General features: G+C 43.6%; 1 protein-coding gene across 1 annotated transcript; it reads right to left on the reverse strand.

Annotated features, from left to right (window-relative positions):
- Window positions 1–4,168: 4,168 nt before the first annotated feature.
- On the reverse strand, window positions 4,169–5,467 carry LOC106575468 (uncharacterized). The gene is made up of 4 exons (XM_045699059.2): window positions 5,169–5,467; window positions 4,834–5,079; window positions 4,459–4,617; window positions 4,169–4,321 (listed from the first exon to the last, which is right to left on the reverse strand). The coding sequence occupies exons 1-4, from the start codon at window positions 5,170–5,172 to the stop codon at window positions 4,224–4,226; spliced, it is 507 nt and encodes a 168-aa protein (XP_045555015.1). The 5' UTR covers window positions 5,173–5,467; the 3' UTR covers window positions 4,169–4,223.
- Window positions 5,468–27,647: the final 22,180 nt, after the last annotated feature.

Consider the following 27,647-nt stretch of genomic DNA (forward strand, 5'->3'; position numbering starts at 1 on the left):
ACTCTGCATATTTCTGAGCTTCCACCTGTCCTCTCTTCTATTTAAGAACACAATTATTGCTAGCAAGTGTTATGCACATGTCAACATAAAGCAGAGGAATGCCCTGTACATACCTTAGGCCTACTATATTTTAACTGAATTATTTGCTTGCTTATATTGACATGATCATTTCCCCCTGTTGTACAGTAATCCTAGTGTATGTGTTGTGTGTGTTATGTAAGTATTTTGTAATAAAGCCTTTATATATTTTGCAAAAAACACTCAGGCCAAATATATTTAAATATGAAATTAACAAGAGGTGCTGTGGAGAACTTTTGTCAGAGTATTTTTCTCCGCTCATTTAGGAGTATTTTGTTTGTATTATTAACATAAATATATGTATATACAGTACCAGTCAAAAGTTTAGACACACCTACTCATTCAAGGGTTTTTTCTTTATTTACAATTTTCTACATTGTAGAATCATAGTGAAGATATCAAAATGAGGCTGGTAACTCTAATGAACTTCTCCTCTGCAGCAGTAACTCAGGGTCTTCCTTTCCTGTGGCGGTCCTCATGAGAGCCAGTTTCATCATAGCGCTTGATAGTTTTTGAAACTGCACTTGAAGAAACGTTCAATGTTCTTGAAATTTTCAAGAGGCAAAATAACCAGAGATGTTGTCTTGATAAGTGTGTGAATTAGGCAATTTTCTTGTCCTGCTAAGCATTCAAAATGTGACACACACTTTTGGGTGTCAGGGAAAATGTATGGATTAAAAAGTACATTATTTTCTTTAGGAATGTAGTGAAGTAAAAGTTGTCCTAAATAGTAATTTACAGATACCCCCCCCAAAACGACTTAAGTAAATATACTTTAAAGTACTACTTAAGTACTTCACACCATTGCAGATTTGCTCATTCTTGGCATTCTCTCAAAGAGCTTCATGATGTAGTCACCTGGAATTCATTTCAATTAATAGGTTGCCTTGTTAAAAGTTAATCTGTGGAATTTGTTGCCTTCTTAATGCGTTTGAGCCAATCAGTTGTGTTGGGACAAGGTAGGGTGGTATACAGAAGATAGTCCTATTTGGTGAAAGACCAAGTCCATATTATGGCAAGAACAGCTCAAGTAAGCAAAGATAAATGACAGTCCATCATTACTTTAAGACATGAAGGTCAGTCAATAACATTTTACTGAGGCCTTTTACCATTGAAAAAATTGTGACGGTTCCTGTCTTAAGTGGGTGTTTCCTGTCTCGCGTTAGTATACTTTTACCGTGTGATGTGAGCATGCTTTCCCGTGTGAGCTCACGGTTCATCCATAATATCTGGCATGCTCACGCGAGAGGGAACAGCTGGCTCTGGTCTACATATTGTCCCCTCCTGCTTGTCTCACCCGCACCGCCCAGAAACAATTAGCCAGTGTGATGTCTCACCCTGGGGACCCCCTCCGTGGGGCGGGGGCAATAGGTAGACCAGAGTGGCCCTGCCCCGATCAGAGAAAATTGGGTAGTGGGGCTTCTTGCTTTCTCTACCGTCTCTGTGGGAAGCATTAGAAGTGTTGATTTTGGATGCACTGTGAGGGCTTGGTAATTTTGTGGTGTCTCAATAATTGTCATGATGACACCCTCAGAGGAAAAGTGTAAATCAGTTGCCTCCAGTGGCAGTGAGTGGGAAAATTCTGGGCAAAGTGGGCAGCTCAGAAAGTTAATAATGTAATTCTTAATGCCAATGGAGTAACATTTATACCCTTTAAAATAAAGCGTTACCCTGGCTTCTAACTTGAATACATCAATACTCTTTTATATGTTTGGAATGTCTGTTTTTCCAGATCAGCTTAATCTTAAAGTGGGGGTAAGCTCGTGTTGATGTAGGACAAGTCCACAGTGACTGACCCCATCACAAGCATCATATGGAAGCATGGGAAGAACAAGGCAGACTGGGACAAGGATTTTGGTGGTCTGGACATCTATGTTGCCTTCAAAGAGCGTACAACCCTGGACCAGACTACTGGAGAGCTGAGAATCAGTGGATTGATGAAAATAGTCAGTGGAGTTTATTCTGTGCAGTTTAACAGCAGAGCCCCATCTGTTTAGCTATAAAAAAGTTTTGCATGTTATTTTGGTGTTAATACATGTCACATATCAGTTTGCAAACCTGTTAGTAGCCCACGTGCCTCACCTTAATAATTTGGTCCCTTTCCCCCTTATAACTTAGCCAAATGTTCTGACTTGGTGGTGCACATGTAGCCTATAGCCTGTTTTAGAGAAATGTCATCATTTAATATTTTAAGAACTTTCATTGTCTGCTTATATGCCCCCTTTATTTATCATACTGTTCTGACTTGGTGTACAGGGAGAATATTGTAAGAACGGCCCATGTTCTGAATTCTGTCGCTGTACATTTCAAAAGTGCTTGTAACGATGACACTGTAAGTCGAAAAGCAGGTGAAACGTTTAATAAAACAACAAATATGAAACAAAACAACAAATATGAAACGAAACAGCGGCATGAACACAGGAACAATACCGACTGAGGAATGAACGTAAGGGAGAGACAGATAAAGGGGAGGTAATAAGGAAGAAATGGCGTCCAGGTGTGAATCATAAGGATCTGCAGGTGTGCTTAATGATGGATGCCAGGTGTGCATAATGATGAATCCCAGGACCGATGGTTTGTATTCTGGCGACGTCGAACACCAGAGGGGAGGAGCAGGAGTAGACCTGACAGTGCTGAACAAATAGTTATATTGACTACGTCCATCTTAGTTCGCTCATTAATATCTTAATCAAAATGACAGATTGCCTTTTATCCACTCATCGTTCCCTTATGCCATAGTTTGTACATCTACATTGTCAGTAGAAACCACATTTGTTTAAGCAAGTCAGCCATATCAGCTATGTTATTTAAAAATGCAGTAAATGAGGCTGAATGAACTGTTTCGATGCCAGACAAGGCTCCGCTGATAGCCAGGTGTAGCGGTGGTAAGGATTCCCTCCATGATGCTGAAAAGAAAGCTCTGCTGTTGGGCACCGTTTGTCACTGTTATAGTGCAATTCATGTATTTGTTACTGTTGTGTTGTGGCTTTCCTGGCATGCATCTAGCATTTTATTTATTTTTTCCTCCACCAAGATCGCCACTGTTTACAAGACATATAAACTATCTGTCATCAGTACCTTGTTATATGCGTGTGTATATAGTGCTGTGAAAAAGTATTTGTCCCCTTTCTGATTTTCTCTATTGTAGCATATTTTGTCACACTGAATATTTTTGGATCTTCAACCAAAACATAATATTAGATAAAGGAAACCTGAGTGAACAAATAAAATGTGTATACTTGAGGGTTTTTGCGCATGAGCTGCTCGTTTCAGGTCCTTCCACAACATTTGGTGGTGGTAGTGTGATGGTTTGAGGATGCTTTGCTGTCTCAGTACTTGGACGACTTGCCATCATTGAAAGAACCATGAATTCTGCTCTGTATCAGATAATTCTGAAGGAGAATGTCAGGCCATCTGTCCCTGAGCTGAAGCTGAAATGCAGCTGGGTCATGCTGTAAAACAATGATCCAAAAACACACAAGCAAGTCCACATCAGAATGGCTGAAAAGCAACAAATATAAACATTTTGGAATGGCCTAGTCCAGACCTAAGCCCAACAGATGTTGTGCAAGGATCTGAAACGAGCAATTAATGCGCCAAAACCCTCAAATTTAGCTGAGTTAAGGCAGTTCTCCATGGAAAAGTAGGCCAAAATTCCTCCACAGCAACGTGAGACACTGATCAACAATTACAGGAAGCATTTGGTTGGAGTCATTGCAGCTAAAGGTGGCACAACCAGTTATTGAGTGTAAAGGCAATTACTTTTTCACACAGGGGCATTGAGTGTTGCATAACTTTGTTTATTAAATCAATGAAATAAGTATCCACATGTTGTGTTACTTGTTCACTTCGGTTCCCTTTCTAATTTTATGTTTTGGTTGAAGATCTAAAAACATTCAGTGTCAAAAGAATATAAAAAAATAGAGAATCAGAAAGGGGGCAAGTACTTTTTCACGAGACTGTATGTGTACGTGTGTGTTTGTGTTCATGTATTTGTACTATGTGTGAGGCTGCTGAGGGGAGGACGGCTCATGATAATGGCCGGAACGGAGCGAATGCTATGGCATCTAACACCTGGAAACCATGTGTTTGATCTATTTGATACAATTCCACTGTAGCTGTTACCACAAGCCCAACCTACCCAATTAAGGGCCCTCTGGGTCTGAAGGATGCTTTGTCTGGCCTGCTTGTTGGTAAGGATGCTGGGCCTTGGTCAGGGGGTCTAGTCTCAACTCTCTTTCCTCTGTGAAGGAGAATGAACAGATGAAATGAGGGAGGGAACAAAAGAAAGACAGATACTGTAGATACCGTAAATGTTTCTGTTCACACAACACCAACACTATAGCCGTAGACGTTTGACCTTTGGTCTGAAGCGATTACCTTCAAAGCGCATCTGGCTCTTGCGTCGGCTGCGGAAGCAGCACACCAAGGTGATGATGATGAGGAGGAGTACCAAGCCCCCTCCCCCGGCCAGGATGCACACCATGGTCAAGAAATCAAAACCAAACAGTAAACCATGACCTCCTGAGTCTGAGACAGCTGAGAGGAGGGTGGGGGATTAGGGGTGGAGCAGAGGAGAGAATTATTATTTATTTTTGTCTTTCTTTTTATGGGGTGCGCGGCCAATCTTAGATATTAGTTCCTTTTTTCTTTAGAAACAGAAGAAGAAAAACAGAGAGACAGAAAAAAACAGAGGAAAGAGAAAGAGAGATTCACAAAGAGAATTCCGATTGAGCCCTTTAAAACATTCTGTACCGTTGCATATTGGCTTGATGGCGTCACTTGTCTCCTTGCTGACCTTGTTGACTGCAGAGCAGGTGAAGGTGTCTGGCTTTTTCTGTGGTTTCAGAGGGATGGTCAAATTTGGCTCTGTTTTCTTATCTATGGGATTTCCGTTCTGGTTCCACTGGAAAGTCACTCCCTCAATGTTGGTCAAGGTACAGGTAAAGATGATGTCCTTATTAGAACAGGTTATTTTCACTGAGGGCTTGGAGACCTTTTCTGGAAGGAAACAAAATGGCCACTGTCAGTGTCTCTAAAGGAGAGGATAGTTCTTGTATGGCTGGAAAGAAAGAGAGAAAGAGACCTACCCATCACACACAGTATGAAGGACTTCTCAGTGACAATTGTCCCATCGCTGTTGAACACCTCTGCTTTGTAAGTACCTTTATCTGCCAACTTCAGGTCTTTGAGCTGAAGAGACCCATCATTGGAGATGTCCTCAGACTTGCCTGGTTTGAACTTTCCATTCTTTCTTTTTAATATAACTTTATCATTGTGTTTCCAGGTTAATTCTTTCGAACTCAAGTCATTGGAATTCAGAGGGATGGAGAAGGGATCTCCACGTGGGATATAATAATGGCATGAATCTGTGATAGAAGAGAAGAAAAGAGATCAGAATAATTCTCTGTTGTTGCTGACGGTAGCATACTTTTATTACATTTTGGGGTCAATAAAGAATTAGAAAATGTGATCTAATTCAATTCTTATTATTGACATGTTTGGTCAAGCATTTATCTACAGTATAAATGACCAATTATGTATTCTACATTTCAAAGTAAAGTAAGTCCATTGTTAGTTCCTCATTATTCTCTGTTCTCAGTCTTCCCTGTGGCTCAGTTGGTAGAGCATGGTGTTTGCAATGTCAGCATGGTGTGTGCAACGCCATGGTTGTGGGTTTGATTCCCACGGGGGGCCAGTACGAAAAAAGAAAAAAAAATGCATGAAATGAAATGTATGCATTCACTACTGTAAGTTGCTCTGGATAAGAGTGTCTGCTAAATGACTAAAATGTAAAATGATTTGTCAGTTAGGCTACCAGGAGAATATGCTCTAAAACAGGCCTGTAAAATAAAGTGTCACAAGTTATACCAAGTGTTTCTAACTTAGATCATGAAAAGATGTATTCAACTGGTTGGGTTAGCCACAGTAACCCAGATAATTCTAGCATTTACAACATCCATACAAATCATTCTAATAACGAGATAAAATTGCGATATCAAAGATCGAATCCCCGAGCTGACAAGGTAAAAATCTGTCGTTCTGCCCCTGAAAAAGGCAGTTAGACTATTGATACCGACAGAATAAGAACAAGTCTTTGATATTAATTATTAGTCTGCAGCTAAGTAAATTATATCATCGAACGCGAAGACCAACGAAACATCCATTCTATGACGACATTAATGAATGTCGTTCTGAAAGATTCATTCTAACCGAGAGAGAGAGAGAGAACGTGGACAAAACTCCCCAACAGAACAGACGCTCCAACAAAGAACGACGACACATGAGCGTAAATATATATTGATTGCAATTGTTCCCGAATGAGCGAGCCTTCAATTGTCAATTGTTAATATTAATGAACTCTGTGTACCTTCTCAGCTGACCGTTTATGACCCATTGTCTAACAGACCAGCCATGCCTGTTAGCCATTAGCGCACATTACTATACCAATCCTTTGTGACGATAATGACTGTTTGTATGTTTTCTGTTAATTACTTAGTGTAGTAAATAAATGATTTTAAGACAATTGATGTATGGATGATTTTAGTAAAGACTGGGTTCGTGCAGATACAACAATTTACGACGTTTGGAATGAGACTGGACTCGAGGTAAAATACACCATTTAAACCAGAAGATAATCGGCCTATACTATAATAGAATATAATATTATAGTACAGGAAAGTTATGTTAGGAAAATTATAACTTTGTAATCTGAATATTCTCCTTGGTGCCCCGATCTCCTAGTTAATTACAATTAAACGATTAATCAGTTTAATCACGTGATAATAATTACAGGGAGTTAATTGATAAACATGTCTTCAGTTTAATGGTACCCAAAGACACGACATTAGTCATATAATGTTGACTTATGATGCTGGTTTCAGATCAGCTTTTCCTATCTCAACCTAACCCTAGTTCATCGTTCAAAACTGACCCTGGGTCTGTACTTAGGAGTGGCAAGCTCATACACTGTAATCACTTACCAATTCCAAACTGAGCCCTATATACCTACTGGAGAGCACATCTGAAAGGATTAGACAAATGAAAGCAATATCGCAGAATGTGTTGATAACTTTCCTTTCCTCTGTCTACCAGAAGTACCCAGGTGTAGGTGACTGGGCTTGAATTGGAATAGGCCAAGCCAGTGAACTACAGTTTTCATGGATTGTAGAGCTATGCTGACATCTAGTGTTACTTGCATCACCTGCACTTTTGAAATTCAAATAGCCTTTTGTCAACTTGAAACAGTCAGTATACAGTATACACCTTGCCGGTGTGACGGTGTTATACAATACGAGCGCATATTTCAGCGAGCGCTTCGTAAACCACGCCCCCAGTGGGCAGAGTCAGGCATGTTGGACTGGAAACATTTTCATTTTTAAAAAGCCTCTCATTTTACATGGTTCTGTGTAGCTAATATATTTGAGACCAGTATATTGCAGTTCATTTCGTTTTTGACTTAAGTAAAATATCTTTGAGTAGTAAACAGGGAAACAACGATCAAGTCCCAGACATTTCGCATTAGAACATACCATCATTTACTACCTTAATTATTGGGGTCATCTGGTTACCTGGTTATATGATGAGCTCTTTGACAAAACAGACCATGGGAGCCCTTTTTACACGGAGATGTATTTGTCAAAGGCCAGAGGTGGGTCTGTGTAAACTATGCGGTTATATTGGAGAAAGGTTTATAGCAGTGAATGTCATCAAATGATTTATTGTTATAGTATTTCTAAGTAGCAGCCATATAACAACTAGGGAAACTATACTACTGACTTTGATAGAACATTCAGATGTATCTACCTCACTGTGGCGCTCTCTACCTGAATTATTACAATTCCCTGCTGATCACAACAAAACTATTTATTTTGCTCAAATAGATATAGAATGAAATTGTGTTTTCTTTGAAAAGATGGGACTGGACAGAATAGAATGTTTAGTTTTCTGCCTGAGCGTGGCGCTGTTTATTGCAATTGTCTTCTTTTTTACTCATTGAAATAAATGGTGTTTCTTTAAAAAGATGCGCTCGGCTGACATGGACTGTTTCCTCACCTTACATGGACGGTTTTCTCAAGATGGTTGTTGGTTATTTACCAGGTAACAACAAGTAAAAACAAAACAAGGAATGAAGCCATAGACTCCTTATTTTACTCAACTAGATACTGTTACTTTGAAAAGTTTGGCCTGGCTGACATGACAAATACATTAAGGGGAAAGGATCTACAGAAACAGATGATGATTATATTTCTGCACATCTCTTTATGTGCAATGCTGGTTGCCATGGTTTTACAAAAATGCAGGCAAGATATTGAAAGCTACCTGAATTGACTCAGAAAAGTAACATAAGTAGGGCTACGGTATCACAGCAAGGTCAAACAGGTGTGTGTGTTAGTCAGAGTATCCAGTGTCCACAGCAACACTATTGAGTATTCTCTACCCCCAGTGCATGTGGTGTACTATGGTTTTAGCCATGCTCTCACTAACCCTCATCTTTTTGCTTTGTCTTCCCTTCCGGAGGGCCTGAGGCTCTAGGACCGTGACTGAGGACACCCTGGCCCCCTCTAACTGCTACCTGCCTGAACTGATTTTGTCTCCTCCTCAAGTTACTAACCCCTCCCCACAAACCCAGATACCAGATGATTGGATACCATTATTTACCATGATGTCTTTATGAAAAGCCACCTGACCATAGGGTCTTGAAGTGTTAATACTTTCTGGATCTTGTCAGAGCCTGCTGGCCATGACAACTGCTATTGCTCTTTCCTTATTGAAATGGTGAATAAGGGAAGACAATGCTTTCATTTTCAATTAAGACAAAATGAAGACAGTGTTAGAGATTAAATGATTTCATACGGTCTGTATCTCAGGCTTGTGCGGTGGAGGAGATCTTCGTGGGCGATACTCAGCCTTGTCTCAGGGTGGTAAGTTGGTGGTCTGTTGATATCCCTCTAGTGGTGTGGGGGCTGTGCTTTGGCAAAGTGGGTGGGGTTATATCCTGCCTGGTTGGCCCTGTCCGGGGGTATCGTCGGACGGGGCCACAGTGTCCTCCCCCCCCCCCCCCGCCGTCTCAGCCTCCAGTATCTATGCTGCAATAGTCTATGTGCCGGGGGGCTAGGGTAAGTCTGTTATATCTGGTGTAATCCTCCTGCGGTTATGGAACCCTGACCTGTTCAGATGTGCTACCATGTCCCGGACCTGCTGTTGTCGACTCGCTCTCTCTCTACCACGCCTGCTGTCTCGACTGACATTTACTACTGAGGTACTGACCTGTTGCACCGTCTACAACCACTGTGATTATTATTTGACCCTGCTGGTCACCTATGAACATTTGAACATCCTGAAGACGAATCAGGCCTTAATGGCCATGGACTCTTATAATCTCCACCCGGCACAGCCAGAAGAGGACTGGCCACCCCTCAGAGCCTGGTTCCTCTTTAGGTTTCTTCCTAGGTTCCTGCCTTTCTAGGGGGGTTTTCCTATCCTTTTTATGGTTTTAGCTTGGGTTTTTGTATAGTACTTTAACGTCGGCTGATTTATAAAGGGCTTTATAAATACATTTGATTGATTGATATCTGTATTACAGCAAGTTAAATAATGGTTAGTGCAAACTGGAAAGTTGACTTCTTTCCCTAATAATTTCCTAAGGCAGAGGTATTTTGTCAGTTATCGGTTATTCCATACTGTAACGCCCTGGCCATAGAGAGGTTTTTTTTGTTCTTTATTTTGGTTTGGCCAGGGTGTTACATTGGGTGGGCGTTCTATGTTCCTTTTTCTATGTTTTTGTATTTCTTTATTTTGGGCCGAGTAGGGTTCCTAATCAGAGGCAGCTGTCTATCGTTGTCTCTGATTAGGAATCATACTTAGGCAGCCTGTTTTCCTTTGGGGTTTTGTGGGTAGTTGTTTTATGTCTTGTGTGTGTTCACCTGGCAGAACTGTTGGCTTTCATTTTCCTGTTTGTTTTTTGAAGTGTCTCATTAAAAATCATTATGACCACTTACCATGCTGCATCTTGGTCCCCTCTTCCAGACGATCGTTATAGAACTACCCACCACAACTGGATCAAGCAGCGTGCTCGGGAGGAGATGGACACCTGGTCTCGTCAGGAGTGGCTGCCAGGTGATTGAAAGATATCGGAGCCTACCCGGGAAGAACGAGAGGCAGCCCCAAATAAAAAAAATTGGGGGGCACACGGGTAGTTTGGCTGGACCAGGGGTGAGGCCTGAGTCAACAAGAAATACAAAAACATAGAAAAAGGAACATAGAACGCCCACCCAATGTAACACCCAGGCCAAACCAAAATAAAGAACAAAAAACCCCTCTCTATGGCCAGGGTGTTACAGTATGGAATAACTGATAACTGAACTACCCATACTTTTCAGGTGCCTGCCTCTCGCACTCTCTCTCCAGTACGTCCTGTTCCTGCTCCCCGCACTAGCCTGAAGGTGTGTGTTACTAGTCTGGCGTCTCCAAAGCCAGTCCCACGCATCAGGCCTACAGTGCGCATTCCCTGTCCGGAGCCGCCAGAGCCGCCCGCCAGTCCGGAGCCGCCAGAGCCGCCCGCCAGTCCGGAGCCGCCAGAGCCGCCCGCCAGTCCGGAGCCGCCAGAGCCGCCCGCCAGTCCGGAGCCGCCAGAGCCGCCCGCCTGTCCGGAGCCGCCGGAGCCGTCAGAGCCGCCCGTCAGCCTGGTGAGTCCTGTGCCTGCGCCCAGGGCCAGGCCTCCTTCATGTCTCCCCAGCCTGGTGAGTGCGCCCAAGGCCAGGCCTCCTTCAGCCTGGTGAGTCCTGTGCCTGCGCCCAGGGCCAGGCCTCCTTCATGTCTCCCCAGCCTGGTGAATCCTGGGCCAGAGCTGCCAGAGCCGCCCGCCAGCCCGGAGCCGCCAGAGCTGCCCGCCAGCCCGGAGCCGCCCGCCAGCCCGGAGCCACCCGCCAGCCCGGAGCCGCCGGAGCCGCCCACCAGCCCGGAGCCGCCGGAGCCGCCCGCCAGCCCGGAGCCGCCCACCAGCCCGGAGCCGCCCGCCAGCCCGGAGCCGCCCGCCAGCCCAGAGCCGCCCGCCAGCCCGGAGCCGCCCACCAGCCTGGAGCCGCCGGAGCCGCCCGCCAGCCCGGAGCCGCCCGCCAGCCCGGAGCCGCCCGCCAGCCCGGAGCCGCACGCCAGCCCGGAGCCGCCCGCCAGCCCGGAGCCACCGGAGCCACCAGTGTCGCCCGCCAGCCGGGCGCAGCCAGGGTCGCCCGCCAGCCGGGCGCAGCCAGGGACGCCTGCCAGCGTGGAGGCCTGACCAATGTCACATGAACATTTTCTCACGTCTTGTATGCATCTTCTCTTAAGGTACCTCAATGTCCTTACTGCCGGGGAAAATAGGTATTTTTAAACATTCCTATAACAGTAAGTCTCTCTTAGCAATGTCATGAACTTGAACGGTCAGGTCAGAGGGGGGACTTTGCTATGTTTTCTGAGGCTGTAGTTGATGCTTTTCTTCTGTGTGATTCTGCAGAGGTTACGGTTCCATTAATGGCATCACCAGAAATCTGTTTTAACTCCATTAGGGACCTTTACTCACGTGTGTGTGTGTGTGTGTGTGTGTGTGTGTGTGTGTGTGTGTGTGTGTGTGTGTGTGTGTGTGTGTGTGTGTGTGTGTGTGTGTGTGTGGCAACACAGATAAAGCTGAAAAGGGGCAGGGGAATGAAGGTGTGTATGAAACTTAAGTGGACAGTTTACCCGGTAACAGAGTGCTCTGACAGTTACAATACACTCAAGACATATTTCTCCCGGATGAGTTGATTCCTGTAACTTGCTGATTCTTAAAAGCTAAATATACTGGAAAAAAACATATAAATGCAACAATTTCAACAATACTGCGTTACAGTTCATTTAAGGAAATCATTCAATTGAAATAAATTCAGTAGGCCCTTAACTATGCATTTCACATGACTGGGCAGGGGCGCAGCCATGGTTGGGCATGGGAGGGCATAGGCCCACCCACTGGGGAGCCAGGCCCAGCCAATCAGAATACATTTTTCTACACAAAAAGGCTTTATTACAGACAGAAATCAAGTTTAACTTCTATGGGTTCGGTGGGACGTTTGCGTCCCACCCTAGTCAACAGCCAGTGGAATCGCGTAGCGCGAAATACAAATACCTCAAAAATGCTATAACTTCAATTTCTCAAATATATAACTATTTTACACCATTTTAAAGACAAGACTCTCGTTAATCTAACCACATTGTCCGATTTCAAAAAGGCTTTACAGCGAAAGCAAAACATTAGATTATGTCAGGAGAGTACCCTGCCAAAAATAATCACACAGCCATTTTTCAAGCAAGCATATATGTCACAAAAACCAAAACCACAGCTAAATGCAGCACTAACCTTTGATGATCTTCATCAGATGACACTCCTAGGACATTATGTTATACAATACATGCATGTTTTGTTCAATCAAGTTCATATTTATATCAAAAACCAGGTCCCCTTCCTCAAGAAAGCACATACATGCCCATCTGAAGTTTGCCAATGAACATGTGAATGATTCAGAGGACAACTGGGTGAAAGTGTTGTGGTCAGATGAGACCAAAATGCAGCTCTTTGGCATCAACGCAACTCGCTGTGTTTGGAGGAGGAGGAATGCTGCCTATGACCCCAAGAACACCATCCCCACCGTCAAACATGGAGGTGGAAACATTATGCTTTGGGGGTGTTTTTCTGCTAAAGGGACAGGACAAATTCACCACATCAAAGGGACGATGGGCGGGGCCATGTACCGTCAAATCTTGGGTGAAAACCCCTTCCCTCAGCCATGGCATTGAAAATGGGTCGTGGATGGGTATTCCTGCATGACAATGAACCCAAGCACACAGCCAACGCAACAAAGGAGTGGCTCAAGAAGAAGCACATTACGGTCCTGGAGTGGCCTAGCCAGTCTCCAGACCTTAATCCCATAGAAAATCTGTGGCGGGAGCTGAAGGTTCGAGTTGCGAAACGTCAGCCTTGAAACCTTAATGATTTGGAGAAGATCTGCAAAGAGGAGTGGGACAAAATCCCTCCTGAGATGTGCGCAAACCTGGTGGCCAACTACAAGAAACATCTGACCTCTGTGATTGCCAACAAGGGTTTTGCCACCAAGTACTAAGTCATGTTTTGCAGAGGGGTCAAATACGTATTTCCCTCATTAAAATGCAAATCATTTTAACATTTTTGACATGTGTTTTTCTGGATTTTTATGTTGTTAATCTGTCTCTCACTGTTCAAATAAACCTACCATTAAAATTATAGACTGGGGATCAAACACGCTTGTTGTTTTTTTGGCTCTGTACTCCAGCACTTTGGATTTGAAATGATACAATGACTATGAGGTTAAAGTACAGACTGTCAGCTTTAATTTAAGAGTATTCTCATCCATATCGGTTGAGACGTTTAGAAATTGCAGCACTTTTTGTACACAGTACCCCCATTTTTAGGGGGCCAAAAGTATTGGGACAAATTCACATGTGTATTATTGAGTAGCTTTTATTCTAAATAAGAATATAATGTTTCTAAACACTTTTACATGAATACGGACGCTACCATGATTACAGAATCCTGAATGAATCATGAATAATGCAATGAAGAGTGAGAAAGTTAGACGCACAAATATCATATCCCCAAAGAATGCTAACTTCCCCTGTTATTGTAACGGTGAGAGCCTGTCTTGGGGGTATGATTTGTGTGTCTAGCTGTGTTTAGACGTCTAAGTGTTTAGAAACATATTCTATTTTTATTTACAATATAAGTGACAGAATACATTATTTACCATTATTTTGTGTCCAATAGAAATGAATCTGCAAAACTAACAGCAAATGCATCCAACAAGTTTGTAGAGTCACAAGCTTGATGTAATCATTGTGTGCTAGAAATATGGGACCAAATACGGGGAATTTGTCCTAATACTTTTGGTCCCCTAAAATGGGGGGACTATTTACAACAACTGCTATAATTTCTAAACGGCTCACCCGATATGGATGAGAATACCCTGAAATTAAAGCTGACAGTCTGCACTGTAACCTCATAGTCATTGTATCATTTCAAATCCAAAGTGCTGGAGTACAGAGCCAAAACAACCCAAAAAGTGTCACTGTCCCAATACTTTTGGAGCTCACCGTATAACGTGATGAACAGTGTGCTTTATGAACTAACAGTACTTCAGAAATATGAGGGCAATATTTGTATTTCAGAACACTTGATGGACAAAAACCAAATATTATTTTATACTTTGAGGTAAATAGCTTTGTGGATTCTTACCCTTTCTCAGTATTCATGCGTCATCTTTACAAATCTCAAATCATTTTCTGCAGGTTGTGTTTGTAGTTTGAAGCCAATGTATCTGTCACACCCTGATCTGTTTCACCTGTCTTGTGCTTGTCTCCACCCCCCAACCCCCAGATATCACCCATTTTCCCATTATACCCTGTGAATTTCTACCTGTGTTTTCTGTTTGTCTGTTGCCAGTTTGTCTTGTCTCGTCAAGCCTACCAGCGTTTTTCCCCATACTCCTGTTTTTCCTCTCTAGTCCCTGTTTTCTAGCTTTCCCACTTTTGACCATTCTGCCTGCCCTGAGCCTGCCTGCCGTTCTGTACCTTGTGACACTGCCCTGGATTACTGACCTCTGCCTGCCCTGACCCTGAGCCTGCCTGCCGTTCTGTACTTTTCGGACTCTGCTCTGGATTACTGACCTCTGCCTGCCCTTGACCTGTTGTTTTGCCTGCTCCCTGTATTTGTAAAAAACTTGTGTTACTTTGAACTTTCTGCATCTGGGTCTTGTCCTGAGGCCTGATAGTGTCAATCACTTTGTGGTTGAATGATTCCTTTTTAATTATTTTCTCCAGACCGCTTTATGTCAACCCACTCCACTTTCTGTTTTAAATTGCAGCTGAATGAATGTCTTAAATCATTTTATAATTTACAAATTCTTCAAGACTTGACTTATGTCAAGGAATTTGTACAGGTTGTTATTGTTTGTTATTTTTCTCAGAGTAAATTATGCCACCCCCCCACCCCTACTAGGCAAAGTATGGTGTAGGGAGAGTGTTGGTTGAGAGGAACCAGGCCTGAGAGGTAGATCTCATCCTCATCTGCCTTGTAAAGAGAGAGCTCTGCAGTACTGAGATGTTGTATTACTAAGAGAGAGCTCTGCAGTACTGAGATGTTTTATTACTGAGAGAGAGCTGTGCAGTACTGAGATGTTTTATTACTGAGAGAGAGCTCTGCAGTACTGAGATGTTTTATTACTAAGAGAGAGCTCTGCAGTACTGAGATGTTGTATTACTAAGAGAGAGCTCTGCAGTACTGAGATGTTTTATTACTAAGAGAGAGCTCTGCAGTACTGAGATGTTGTATTACTAAGAGAGAGCTCTGCAGTACTGAGATGTTTTATTACTAAGAGAGAGCTCTGCAGTACTGAGATGTTTTATTACTAAGAGAGAGCTCTGCAGTACTGAGATGTTGTATTACTAAGAGAGAGCTCTGCGATATTAATATATATTTTATTACTAAGAGAGAGTTCTGCAGTACTGAGATGTTTTATTGCTAAGAGAGAGCTCTGCAGTACTGAGATGTATTACTAACAACAATGGTGCAAATGCAGAATCTTTATTTTTTTAATACCTTAATATGTTAATTTGACAAACAGTGTTTGTCTTCATCAAATTCATTCAAAATACCCTCTTATTTACTTATATATGTCACGTCCTGACCAGCAGAGGGAGTAATTGTATTAGTTTTGGTCAGGACGGGGCAGAGGGTTTGTGTTTTGTATGTATTTCTACGTTCTGTCTAGTTTAGTTTTTCTATGTTTAGGATTGGGTGTTGGACTCTCAATTGGAGGCAGGTGTTTCTAGTTGCCTCTGATTGAGAGTCCTATATATAGGTGTGTGTTTGGTTTGGTATTTTGTGGGTAGTTGTTTTAGCACTGCTGTTATGTGTATAGCCTGCTAAACTGTTTCCTGTCGTCGTTTTATTGTTTTTGGTGTTCACATTTAACCTCTATGGGCTAGGTGGGATGCTTGCGTCCCACCTACTCAACAGCCAGTGTAATCCCGTGGCGCGATATTCAAATACCTCAAAAATGCAAAAACTTCAATTTTTCAAACATATGACTATTTTACACCATTTTAAAGACAAGACTCTCATTAATCTAACCACACTGTCCGATTTCAAAAAGGCTTTACAACGAAAGCAAAACATTAGATTATGTCAGCAGAGTACCCAGCCAGAAATAATCAGACACCCATTTTTCAAGCTAGCATATAATGTCACATAAACCCAAACCACAGCTAAATGCAGCACTAACCTTTGATGATCTTCACCAGATGACAACCCTAGGACATTATGTTATACAATACATGCATGTTTTGTTCAATCAAGTTCATATTTATATCAAAAACCAGCTTTTTACATTAGCATGTGACTAGCATGTGACTAGCATTCCCACCGAACACTGCCGGTGAATTTACTAAATTACTCACGATAAACGTTCACAAAAAACATAACAATTATTTTAAGAATTATAGATACAGAACTCCTCTATGCACTCGCTATGTCCGATTTTAAAATAGCTTTTCGGTGAAAGCACATTTTGCAATATTCTAAGTAGATAGCCCGGCATAACAGGGCTAGCTATTTAGACACCCAGCAAGTTTAGCATTCACCAAAGTCAGATTTACTATAAGAAAAATGTTATTACCTTTGCTGTTCTTCGTCAGAAGCACTCCCAGGACTTCTACTTCAATAACAAATGTTGGTTTGGTCCCAAATAATCCATTGTTATATCCAAATAGCGGCGTTTTGTTCGTGCGTTCAAGACACTATCCGAAAGGGTAAATAAGGGTTACGAGCATGGGGCATTTCGTGACAAAAAAATTCTAAATATTCCATTACCGTACTTCGAAGCATGTCAACCGCTGTTTGAAATCAATTTTTATGCAATTTTTCTCGTAAAAAAGCGATAATATTTCGACCGGGAAATCGTTTTTTATTACAAAGAGAGTGAAAGTAAAAGCATGCTATCCCCTCATGCACGAGCCTCAGTCTAATGGCCCTCTGATAGAGCACTTGCCAAACGCGCTAATGTGTTTCAGCCTGGGGATGGAATTACATCGTTCAGCTTTTTCCCGCCTTCTGAGAGCCCATGGGAGCCGTAGCAAGTGTCACGTCATGCCAGAGATCCCCTGTATTTGTTAGAGATGATCAAGGAGGGCAAGAAATGGTCAGACAGGCCACTTGGGAATACCGTCGCCCAAGGGAAGAGATAGAGGAGGCCAAGGCAGAGCGGCGTCGATATGAGGCCATGTACGTGCTGAGGGAGAAGCACAAGAGGCACCCTCAAGAAAATGTTTTGGGGGGGCACACGGGTAGTTTGGCTAGGCCAAGGAAGAGCCATAAGCCAGCTACCCGTGCTTACAGGGAGGAACGTATGGAGTGGAGGGCGCCGAGTTATGAAGAAGTGCGCACGATCTCGCCCATACGTATGCACAGTCCAGTGCGAGTTTTTCCAGCCCCTCGCAGATGCCGTGCTAGAGTGGGCATCCAGCCTGGTAGGAGGATGCCTGCGCAGCGCGTCTGGTCGCCGGTACGCCTCCTAGAACCAGGCTACCCTACGCCCGCTCTACGCACGGTAACCATCAAGCCCCTGCACAGCCCAGTTCGCCCTGTACTAGCACCCCGCTCGAACAGGGCTGCTAGTTCCACCCAGCCAGGACGGGTTGTGCAGGAGGTGCGAGCAAGACCACCTATGCGCCTCCATGGCCCAGTCTGTCCAGTTCCCGCCTCTCGTGCTGACCCGGAAATGCGTACCTCCAGTCTGGCACGACCAGTACCAGCACCACGCATCAAGCTTCCAATAAGTCAGCCTAGTCCTACTCAGCCTGTTCCCGCTCCTCGCACTAGCCCTGAGGTGCATGTCCCCAGGCTGGTACCTCCACTACCAGCCCTACGCATCAGGCTTCCAGTGCGTCAGACCAGGCCAGAGTGTCCGGCAACAGTGCCTCGTCCAGAGTGTCCGGCAACAGTGCCTCGTCCAGAGTGTCCGGCAACAGTGCCTCGTCCAGAGTGTCCGGCAACGGGTGCCTCGTCCAGAGTGTCCGGCAACGGGTGCCTCGTCCAGAGTGTCCGGCAACGGGTGCCTCGTCCAGAGTGTCCGGCAACGGGTGCCTCGTCCAGAGTGTCCGGCAACGGGTGCCTCGTCCAGAGTGTCCGGCAACGGGCGAATCTAAATATAACTTTGAACTATGTGAGTCTGCTTACAGCTCAAAACCGAATGAGTCTACCTACGACCCGGAACTGAGTGAGTTTGCCTACGGTCCAGAACCAAGAGACTCTGTCTACAGCCTGGAGGACAGTAGGCCGGAGCCAAAGCCACCTCCAGTATAGGTGGGTTGGGGAGGGGGGGTGTTGCACAGGTGCCGTCGTTGACGGCAGCCACCCTCCCTTCCCTCCCTTTAGTTTAGGGGGATATTTTTGTTGTTTGGGGGTTTTTGTGTTTTCTTTTGAGGTTCATTCGGGGTCTGCACCTTTAGGGGGGGGGGGGGGGGGGGGGTACTGTCACGTCCTGACCAGCAGAGGGAGTAATTGTATTAGTTTTGGTCAGGACGTGGCAGAGGGTTTGTGTTTTGTATGTATTTCTACGTTCTGTCTAGTTTAGTTTTTCTATGTTTAGGATTGGGTGAGTCCAACACGTCCGTTTGTGTGGCATGAGTCTCTGTGTCTTCGACTGAGCTTTCAGTTCTGACAGTGTCCAGTTCCCGTTCCACTGAGACATTAACATCCCTTGGAGCCCACAGTCTCACAACGTCCCCCACCCTTATCCTGAAGGGTAACCTAGGCAACATTGGTTGCTTTTTCCTCGGAGCATCCTGTTTCCTTGAGGGGTAGTACGACTGACTAGGCACAAATGAGTCGGTGCTCAACTCAGTCTCTTGTCCCGTGCCAGTGACCTCATGCTCTGAAACAACCCCAAAGTAAGGTTTGATCCTGTTGTAGTGTACCACGGCATGATAAGGTCCATTACACTGTACTACTTCATACAGCACCTCCAACAGTTTCTTTGTCATTTTGAAAGGACCGTTGAATTTCTTACTCAGTTTGGGTGACAACCCCTTTTTCCTCTGGTAGTTTCTAAGGCACACATATTCATTTTCCTCATACCTCTGGGGTGTCACCTTTGGATCAAAGTATTTCTTTTGTTTACCCGTGGCTTTTAGGTAATTTCTCTTTACAGCTTCCCTTACAGTGCTTAAATACCCTTGAACCTTTTGCACATACTGATAAACATACTGTTTCCCTTCATTTTGTTGTGTTCCCATAACCACATCAACCGGTAAAGTCATTTCAGCACCGAACAGCACCCTGTATGGCGTGAACCCTGTGGAAGATTGAACACTACTCCTGTATGACATCATCACATATGGGAGTATCTCATCCCAATTTCTTTGATTATCATCAACAAAAAGGGACAGCATATTGATCAGAGTTCTGTTCATTCTTTCCACTAAACCATCTGATTGTGGGTTGTACAGAGTGGTTCGTGTTTTGTTCATTTGTAAAAGATTGCACATCTCTCTTAAAAGAGCAGATACAAAATTCCGCCCCTGGTCGCTACGAATAGAGAGGAACGCCTAGCTTCAACACAAATTCCTCTACCAGTTTCTTGGCCACTGTTACTGCGTCCTGATTGGGTATGGCATATGCCTCTGACCACCTAGTAAAGTAATCTGACACTACCATAATTTGTCTGTTACCCTGTCCTGTCTCTGTAAACAGACCCATTAAGTCTACAGCTATCCTCTCAAAAGGGCGGCCTGTGACTGAACTTGTCATGGGCGCTCTGGGGCCTGGATCCTGTAACTTGTATGCAGCACATGCCACACAGCCCTTACACCACTGCTTTATGGCTCTCTGCCAGCCTGGCCAATAAAATCTTGCTCTGATTTTACGGGTGAGTTTTCAACTCCTAAATGGCCTCCAGTTCTATAATTGTGGATAAAGGGAAGTATCTCATGTACGAGCTCATCTGGTTCAACTCCTCTCCAGATGGTTTCATCTATCTCATAGTTTTGACTCTCAAGGCATAACACGCAATTCTTCAATGCCCCCAACACTTGTTTGAAAGGCCTGAACTTTGGCTCCGATTACAAATCCATAGGGATCTCGGCTCTATCCTCTTCTTTCATGTCTTTAACCTGTTATGGTATAGGGGGCAGTATTTTCACGGCCGGATAAAAAACGTACCCAATTTAATCTGGTTACTACTCCTGCCCAGAAACTAGAATATGCATATAATTAGTAGATTTGGAGAGAAAACACTCTAAAGTTTCTAAAACTGTTTGAATGGTGTCTGTGAGTATAACAGAACTCATATGGCAGGCCAAAACCTGAGAAGATTCCATACAGGAAGTGCCCTGTCTGACAATTTGTTTTCCTTCTGTTGCATCTCTATCAAAAATACAGCATCTGTGCTGTAACGTGACATTTTCTAAGGCTTCCATTGGCTCCCAGAAGGCGCCAGAAAGTGGAATGAGGTGTCTGCTGTCTCTGGGCGAAGAACAGCAGGATTATTTGTTAGTGGTCAGCCTAGGAACAGTGACACTGGAGATGCGCGTTCATGAGAATTCTCGAGCGAGTAAACTCCCACTGCCTTACATTCTTCTTGCTAACGTGAAATCATTGTAAAATAAAATTGATGATCTATGACTAAGATTATCCTACCAACGGGACATTAAAAACTGTAACATCTTATGTTTCACCGAGATGTGGCTGAATAAGGATATGGACAATATAGAGCTAGCGGGATTTCCCATGCACCGGCAGAACAGAGACGCTACCTCTGGTAAGACGAGGGGTGGGGGTGTGTGTCTTTTTGTCAATAACAGCTGGTGCGCGATGTCTAATATTAAAGAAGTCTCGAGGTATTGCTCATCTGAGGTACCTTAGTAAGCTGTAGACCACACTATCTACCAAGAGAGTTCTCATCTGTATTATTCGTAGCCATCTGTTTACCACCATAAAACAAAGCTGGCACTAACACCGCTCTCAACCAACTCTATAAGGCCATAAGCGAAGAAGAACATTCTCACTCAGAAGCGGTGCTCCTAGTGGCCAGGGACTTTAATTAATGCAGGCAAACTTAAATCAGTTTTACCAAATTTTTACCGGCATGTCACATGTGCAACCAGGGAGGAAGAAAATCCTAGACCACCTTTACTCCACACACAAAGCTCTACCCCACCCTCCATTTGGCAAATCTGACCATAATTCTATCCTCCTGATTCCTGCTGACAAGCAAAAACTGAAGCAGGAAGTACCAGTGACTCGCTCAATACGGAAGTGGTCAGATGACATGGATGCTAGACTACAGGACTGTTTTGCTAGCACAGACTGGAATATGTTCCGGGATTCATCCAGTGGCATTGAGGAATACATCACCTCAGTCATTGGCTTCATCAATAAGTGCATTGATGACGTCATCCCCACAGTGACTGTACGTACATATCCCAACCAGAAGCCATTGATTACAGGCAACATCCGCATCAAGCTAAAGGCTAGAGCTGCCACTTTCAAGGAGCGGGAGACTAATCCGGATGCTTATAAGAAATCCCGCTATGCCCTCAGATGAAGCATCAAACAAGCAAAGCATCAATACAAGATTAAGATTGAATCCTACTACACCGGCTCTGACGCTCGTCGGATGTGGCAGGGCTTGAAAACTATTATGGACTACAACGGGAAACCCAGACGCGAGCGGCCCAGTGATGCGAGCCTACCAGACGAGCTAAATGCCTTTTATGCTCGCTTCGAGGCAAGCAACACGAGAGCACCAGCTGTTCTGGATGACTGTGTGATAAAGCTCTCTGTAGCCGATGTGAACAAAACCTTTAAACAGGTCAACATTCACAAAGCCGCTGGGCCAGACGGATTACCAGGACGTGTACTCAAAGCATGCACGGACCAACTGTCAAGTGTTTTCACTGACATTTTCAACCTCTCCCTGACCAAGTGTGTATTACCCACATGTTTCAAGCAGACCACCATAGTCCCTGTGCCCAAGGAAGCGAAGGTAACCTGCCTAAATGATTACAGCCCCGTGGCACTCACGTCGGTAGCCATGAAGTGCTTTGAAAGTCTGGTCATGGCTCACATCAACAGCATCCTCCCAGACACCCTAGACCACTCCAATTCACATACCGCCCCAACAGATCCACAGATGACACAATCTCAATCGCACTCCACACTGCCCTTTCTCACCTGGACAAATGGAACACCTATGTGAGAATGCTGTTCATTGACTACACCTCAGCGTTCAACACCATAGTGCCCACAAAGCTCATCACTAAGCTAAGGACTCTGGGAATAAACACCTCCCTCTGCAACTGGATCCTGAACTTCCTGACGGGCCACCCCCAGGTGGTAAGAGTAGGCAGCAACATGTCTGCCACGCTGATCCTTAACACTGGGGCCCCTCAAGGGTGTGTACTTAGGCCCCTCCTGCATTCCCTGTTCCCCCACGACTGCGTGGCCAAACACGACTCCAACACCATCATTAAGTTTGCTGACGACACAACAGTGGTAGGCCTGATCATCGACAACGATGAGACGGCATATTTTGGGAGGAGGTAGGAGAACTGGCAGTGTGGTGCCAGGACAACAACCTCTCCCTCAATGTGAGCAAGACAAAGGAGCTGATCGGGGACTACAGGAAAAGGCGGGCTGAACAGGCCCCCATTAACATCAACGGGGCTGTAGTGGAATGGGTCGAGAGTTTCAACTTCCTTGGTGTCCACATCACCAACGAACTATCATGGTCCAAACATACCAAGACAGTCGTGAAGAGGGCACGACAAAACCTTTTCCCCCTCAGGAGACTGAAAAGATTTGGCATGGGTCCCCAGATCCTCAAAAGGTTCTACAGCTGCACCATCGAGAGCATCCTGACCAGTTGCATCACCACCTGGTATGGCAACTGCTCAGCATCTGACCGTAAGGCGCTACAGAGGATAGTGCGATCTTTTGTAGGATTATATTGACATAACAATTTTGTACCACAACACAGTGCTTTTAATCTGCATGCAAATGTAATTTTGTGCAATTGTACATCCCCCTGTTTTATATTAATCGTCATATGTATGTGCTGTGTATACTGTATTGTTCTTGTTTTGCTGACCCTATGTGGACATTGAACTGTTTGCATAACTTCCGTATGGGGACGTCATGACTAACTGGGGACAAAATCATGGTCCCCACAAGGCAGACCATTGGAACTGATAGAAAATGGCACGCTAATGTGAATATCTCATTATTTGGGTTTAGTCCCCAGACTGTGTTTTTTTCCGGTTACGGTGTGTGTAAGTGTGTATCTGGAGAGCGCCCCTGTGCCTGTGTTTTGGTACGGCAGTGTGAATATTTAGTGAGGCTCCGCCTTCATTTGCATAAGATTTGCGTATTTGGGGGACTTGAGGAAGGGGATTCAAGGAGGACCTTTCTCACCCTCACTCAACATTTTCACTTTCTTTTTTTAGTGTTAATTTTTTTAATGCATGTCAGTTAACCATAAAAGTACATTTATAAAATAGAAATTATACCTGACCAGAAGTGTTCTCTATAAAAAATATGCTGACCAATCAAATTCTATCAGACACACATATTATATTATTTATATAGTCAAACTAAAACACTAGCTAAATGCATTGTATGAACAACCAAAGAATATATGGATTCATTGATTAATAAAAAACAACAAACATTCAATTTTGTGCAATTGTACATTCCCCTGTTTGATATTAATCGTATTATGTACACTACCGTTCAAAAGTTTGGGGTCACTTAGAAATGTTCTTGTTTTTGAAAGAAAAGCACAATTTTTGTCCATTAAAATAACATCATTTTTTTTAACCTTTATTTAACTTGGCAAGTCAGTTAAGAACAAATTCTTATTTTCAATGACAGCCTAGGAACAGTGGGTTAACTTCCTTGTTTAGGGGCAGAATGACAGATTTGTACCTTGTCGATTTGACCTTGCAACCTTTTGGTTACTAGTCCAATGCTCTAACCACTAGGCTACGCTGCTGCCCCAAATTGATCAGAAATACAGTGTAGACATTGTTAATGTTGTAAATGACTATTGTACCTGGAAACAGCTGATTGTTAATGGAATATCTACATAGGCGTACAGAGGCCCATTATCAGCAACCATCACTCCTGTGTTCCAATGGCACGTTGTGTTAGCTTATCCCAGTTTATCATTTTAAAAGTCTAATTGATCATTAGAAAACCCTTTTGCAATTATGTTAGCACAACTTCAAACTGTTGTTCTGATTTAAGAAGCAATAAAACTGGCCTTCTTTAGACTAGTTGAGTATCTGGAGCATCAGCATTTGTGGGTTCAATTACAGGCTCAAAATGGCCAGAAACAAGATGGGCTAAAGAACACAGACACTGGACAGAGGAAGATTGTAAAAAAGTGTTATGGACTGACAAATCTACGTTTGAGGTGTTCGGATGACAAAGAAGAACATTCGTGAGACGCAGAAAAAAATGAAAAGATGCTGGAGGAGGGCTTGACGCCATCTGTCAAGCATGGTGGAGTCAATGTGATGGTCTGGGGGTGCTTTGGTGGTGGTAAAGTGGGAGATTTGTACAGGGTAAAATGGATCTTGAAAAAGGAAGGCTATCACTCAATTTTGCAACGCCATGCCATACCCTGTGGACTGCGCTTAATTGGAGCCAATTTCCTCCTACAACAGGACAATGACCCAAAGCACAGCTCCAAACTATGCAAGAACTATTTAAGGAAGAAGCAGTCAGCTGGTATTCTGTCTATAATGGAGTGGCCAGCACAGTCACCGGATCTCAACCCTATTGGGCTATTGTGGGAGCAGCTTGACCGTATGGTACGTAAGAAGTGCCCATCAAGCCAATCCAACTTGTGGGAGGTGCTTCAGGAAGCATGGGGTGAAATCTCTTCAGATTACCTCAACAAATTGACAACGAGAATGTCTAAGATCTGCAAGGCTGTAATTGCTGCAAATGGAGGATTCTTTGACGAAAGCAAAGTTTGAAGGACAATTATTATTTCATTTAAAAATCATTATTTATAACCTTGTCAACATCTTGACTATATTTCCTATTCATTTTACAACTAATTTCATGTATGTTTTTGTGGAAAACAAGGACATTCTTAAGTGACCCCAAACTTTTGAACGGTAGTGTATGTGTTGTGTATACTGTATTGTGTGTGTGCGTGTGTGATGTATGTAAGAAATATTTGACCTTAAAAAAGAAAAACTGTTACTGTATTTGCATGTTTCCGTTGTCCCCCTAATAGCTGGCGTTGTGATTGGTGTCTTGGCTTCTGTTCTATTGGCTATTCTTCCATCTGTAGTGGCCTGTCTCATCTGCTGGAAGTGTTCCAAAGGTAAGTCCATGTCTTTACTGTAAATATTACCATAAAGGTTTCATTATTTGAGTCTCCTCCTTGAAGTTTGATGGAAATATATTTTACATATCAACAATTGTATCTCTAGCTCTCTCAGGATCAAAGAATGATTCCAGGTCAACAACATATTCAGATTTTGAAAGTAAGAAAGGGAAAGTGTGCTCCATATGCTCCAACATCCCTGGTTCTCTAGGTATGATATGTTGAATGATATCCAGAGCAGGACAAAGAACTGCATGCTGATTGGCTGAAAGCCGTGCTATATCAGACCGTATACCACAGGTATGACAAAACTTGTATTTTTACTGCTGTAATTACGTTGGTGACCAGTTTATAACAGAAATAAGTCACTTCGGGGGTTTGTGGTATATTGTGAATATACCACACCCCCTCAGGTCTTATTGTTAAGTATAACCAGATTACCCACATCAGCAAGGCTGTGATAACCAGAGAGAGTGAGGAAGAGAAGCAGCTGTTACTAGATGAGGCAGGATCTACTGATAACACAGGTGATGTTGGGAGTAATTGCCTGCTCAAACGAAATGACCAGAATCATGGCTGGAATTCCAATGCCTTCCAGCCTAGATCTCAGGTGAGGACACTGACTAAGGTATCTGGAAAAAGAGAGGGAGAAAGAGAAAAGGAAGTTAAGGAAGACAGCAAGAGACAGGAGAAGGACATGTCACAGACTCATCTCACCCCCTCCAAAACCCAGAGATGGATACAGCCTGAACCACAATCAGGATACACTGTGGGGGACAGAGGATTATGGGAATGGATCTGACCAGGAGTCACATGAGGCAAGGGTCAGAGGTTATGATGCAGAGACAGGGGTAGATGGAGAGACAGCGTGAGAGAACAAGGGAAGATGAGATGGCGAGGGTGAGGAAGAAGCTAGAAGAGATGGAGAAGAAGAGGGAAAGCAGAGGGAGAGGAGGAAGAATAGAAAACACAGGAAGAAGGGAAGGAAGAAGGGGGATATAGAAAAGAAGAAAGTGATTCCCAACAACAGGAGGACATCCCCTCTGAGGTGGAGCCAGGGTCAGAGGACCAAGAGAGCCACACACGACAGCCAGACTGACGGTCAGAGGTCTCCACCAACCCCTCAGAGAAGGGATGAAGATGGAGCATCAGAGAGAAAGTAGGTGGAACCTAACTTCTCACAAACAAACACCTCCATCCCGAAATCCCACACATCAAGATCCAACTTCTCCTAGAACAACATGCTCCCACAATCCCCCACCACCTGTTGCACCAAGACCACCATCTATAAGACACTCTAATTGCTATCAGATGGGTGTAGAAGAAGAAAAAGCATAGTGAAAACAATGGAAACCCAGAGGAGCAGTGGTCAGGTAGACAGAGAGAGAGGAACACTTAACCTATAAGGTCTGAATAGACCCACTAGATCGGTGTCAGACAGTACAAACACTCCTGATAGAAGCAGTCCAGGATTGTCAGCTGGTCTCAGAGCCACAGCATGTAGGTACACTATCTACTCCAGTAAAATACAGTTCAGGTGCACCCTCTGAACCAGTAGACACCAGCTCAGATACAGCATGTACAGCAATAGAGAGTAGCTCAGATAATCTGTCTACTTCATAGGGAAGTATAGGTAAATCCTCTGTACCAACAGAGACCAGTACAGCTACAGCCTCTGTACCAGAAGAAAGCACATGAAAAGCACTTGTTGAATTTATAGTTTGTTTGATAAATATTTAGATTCCGTACAGGGAAGGTTTGTTTCTCTTCAGTAAACTCATCTCTCTTTTGGGTTATTATGCATCATACTGTTATCCTGTATGCAATGTGCTGTCATGTTTAACCCAGGCTACTATAATTGTTATAAACTTTGAATAATGTGAATTAAAATGAAATGTTAATCCATGCAACAAAAATGTATGATATTTTGAAGAAAATATTTCATTGTGTGAATGTTTTTGTGCGCGTGTCTCATACAGTAGGCCTATAGGTCAATGGCTATAAGCTGGTGAATCAAAAGCCCTCAGACTCAGTGGACAGGAGGAAAATTAAATGAACTATAGTTATTAAGTTACCTTTGAATATTACAGTATTGCCAACCTTTGTTGCATTATAGTACAGTGATCC

This window comes from Salmo salar, chromosome 17, assembly GCF_965601325.2.
Source record: "Salmo salar chromosome 17, fSalSal1, whole genome shotgun sequence".
Classification (NCBI taxonomy): domain Eukaryota; kingdom Metazoa; phylum Chordata; class Actinopteri; order Salmoniformes; family Salmonidae; genus Salmo; species Salmo salar.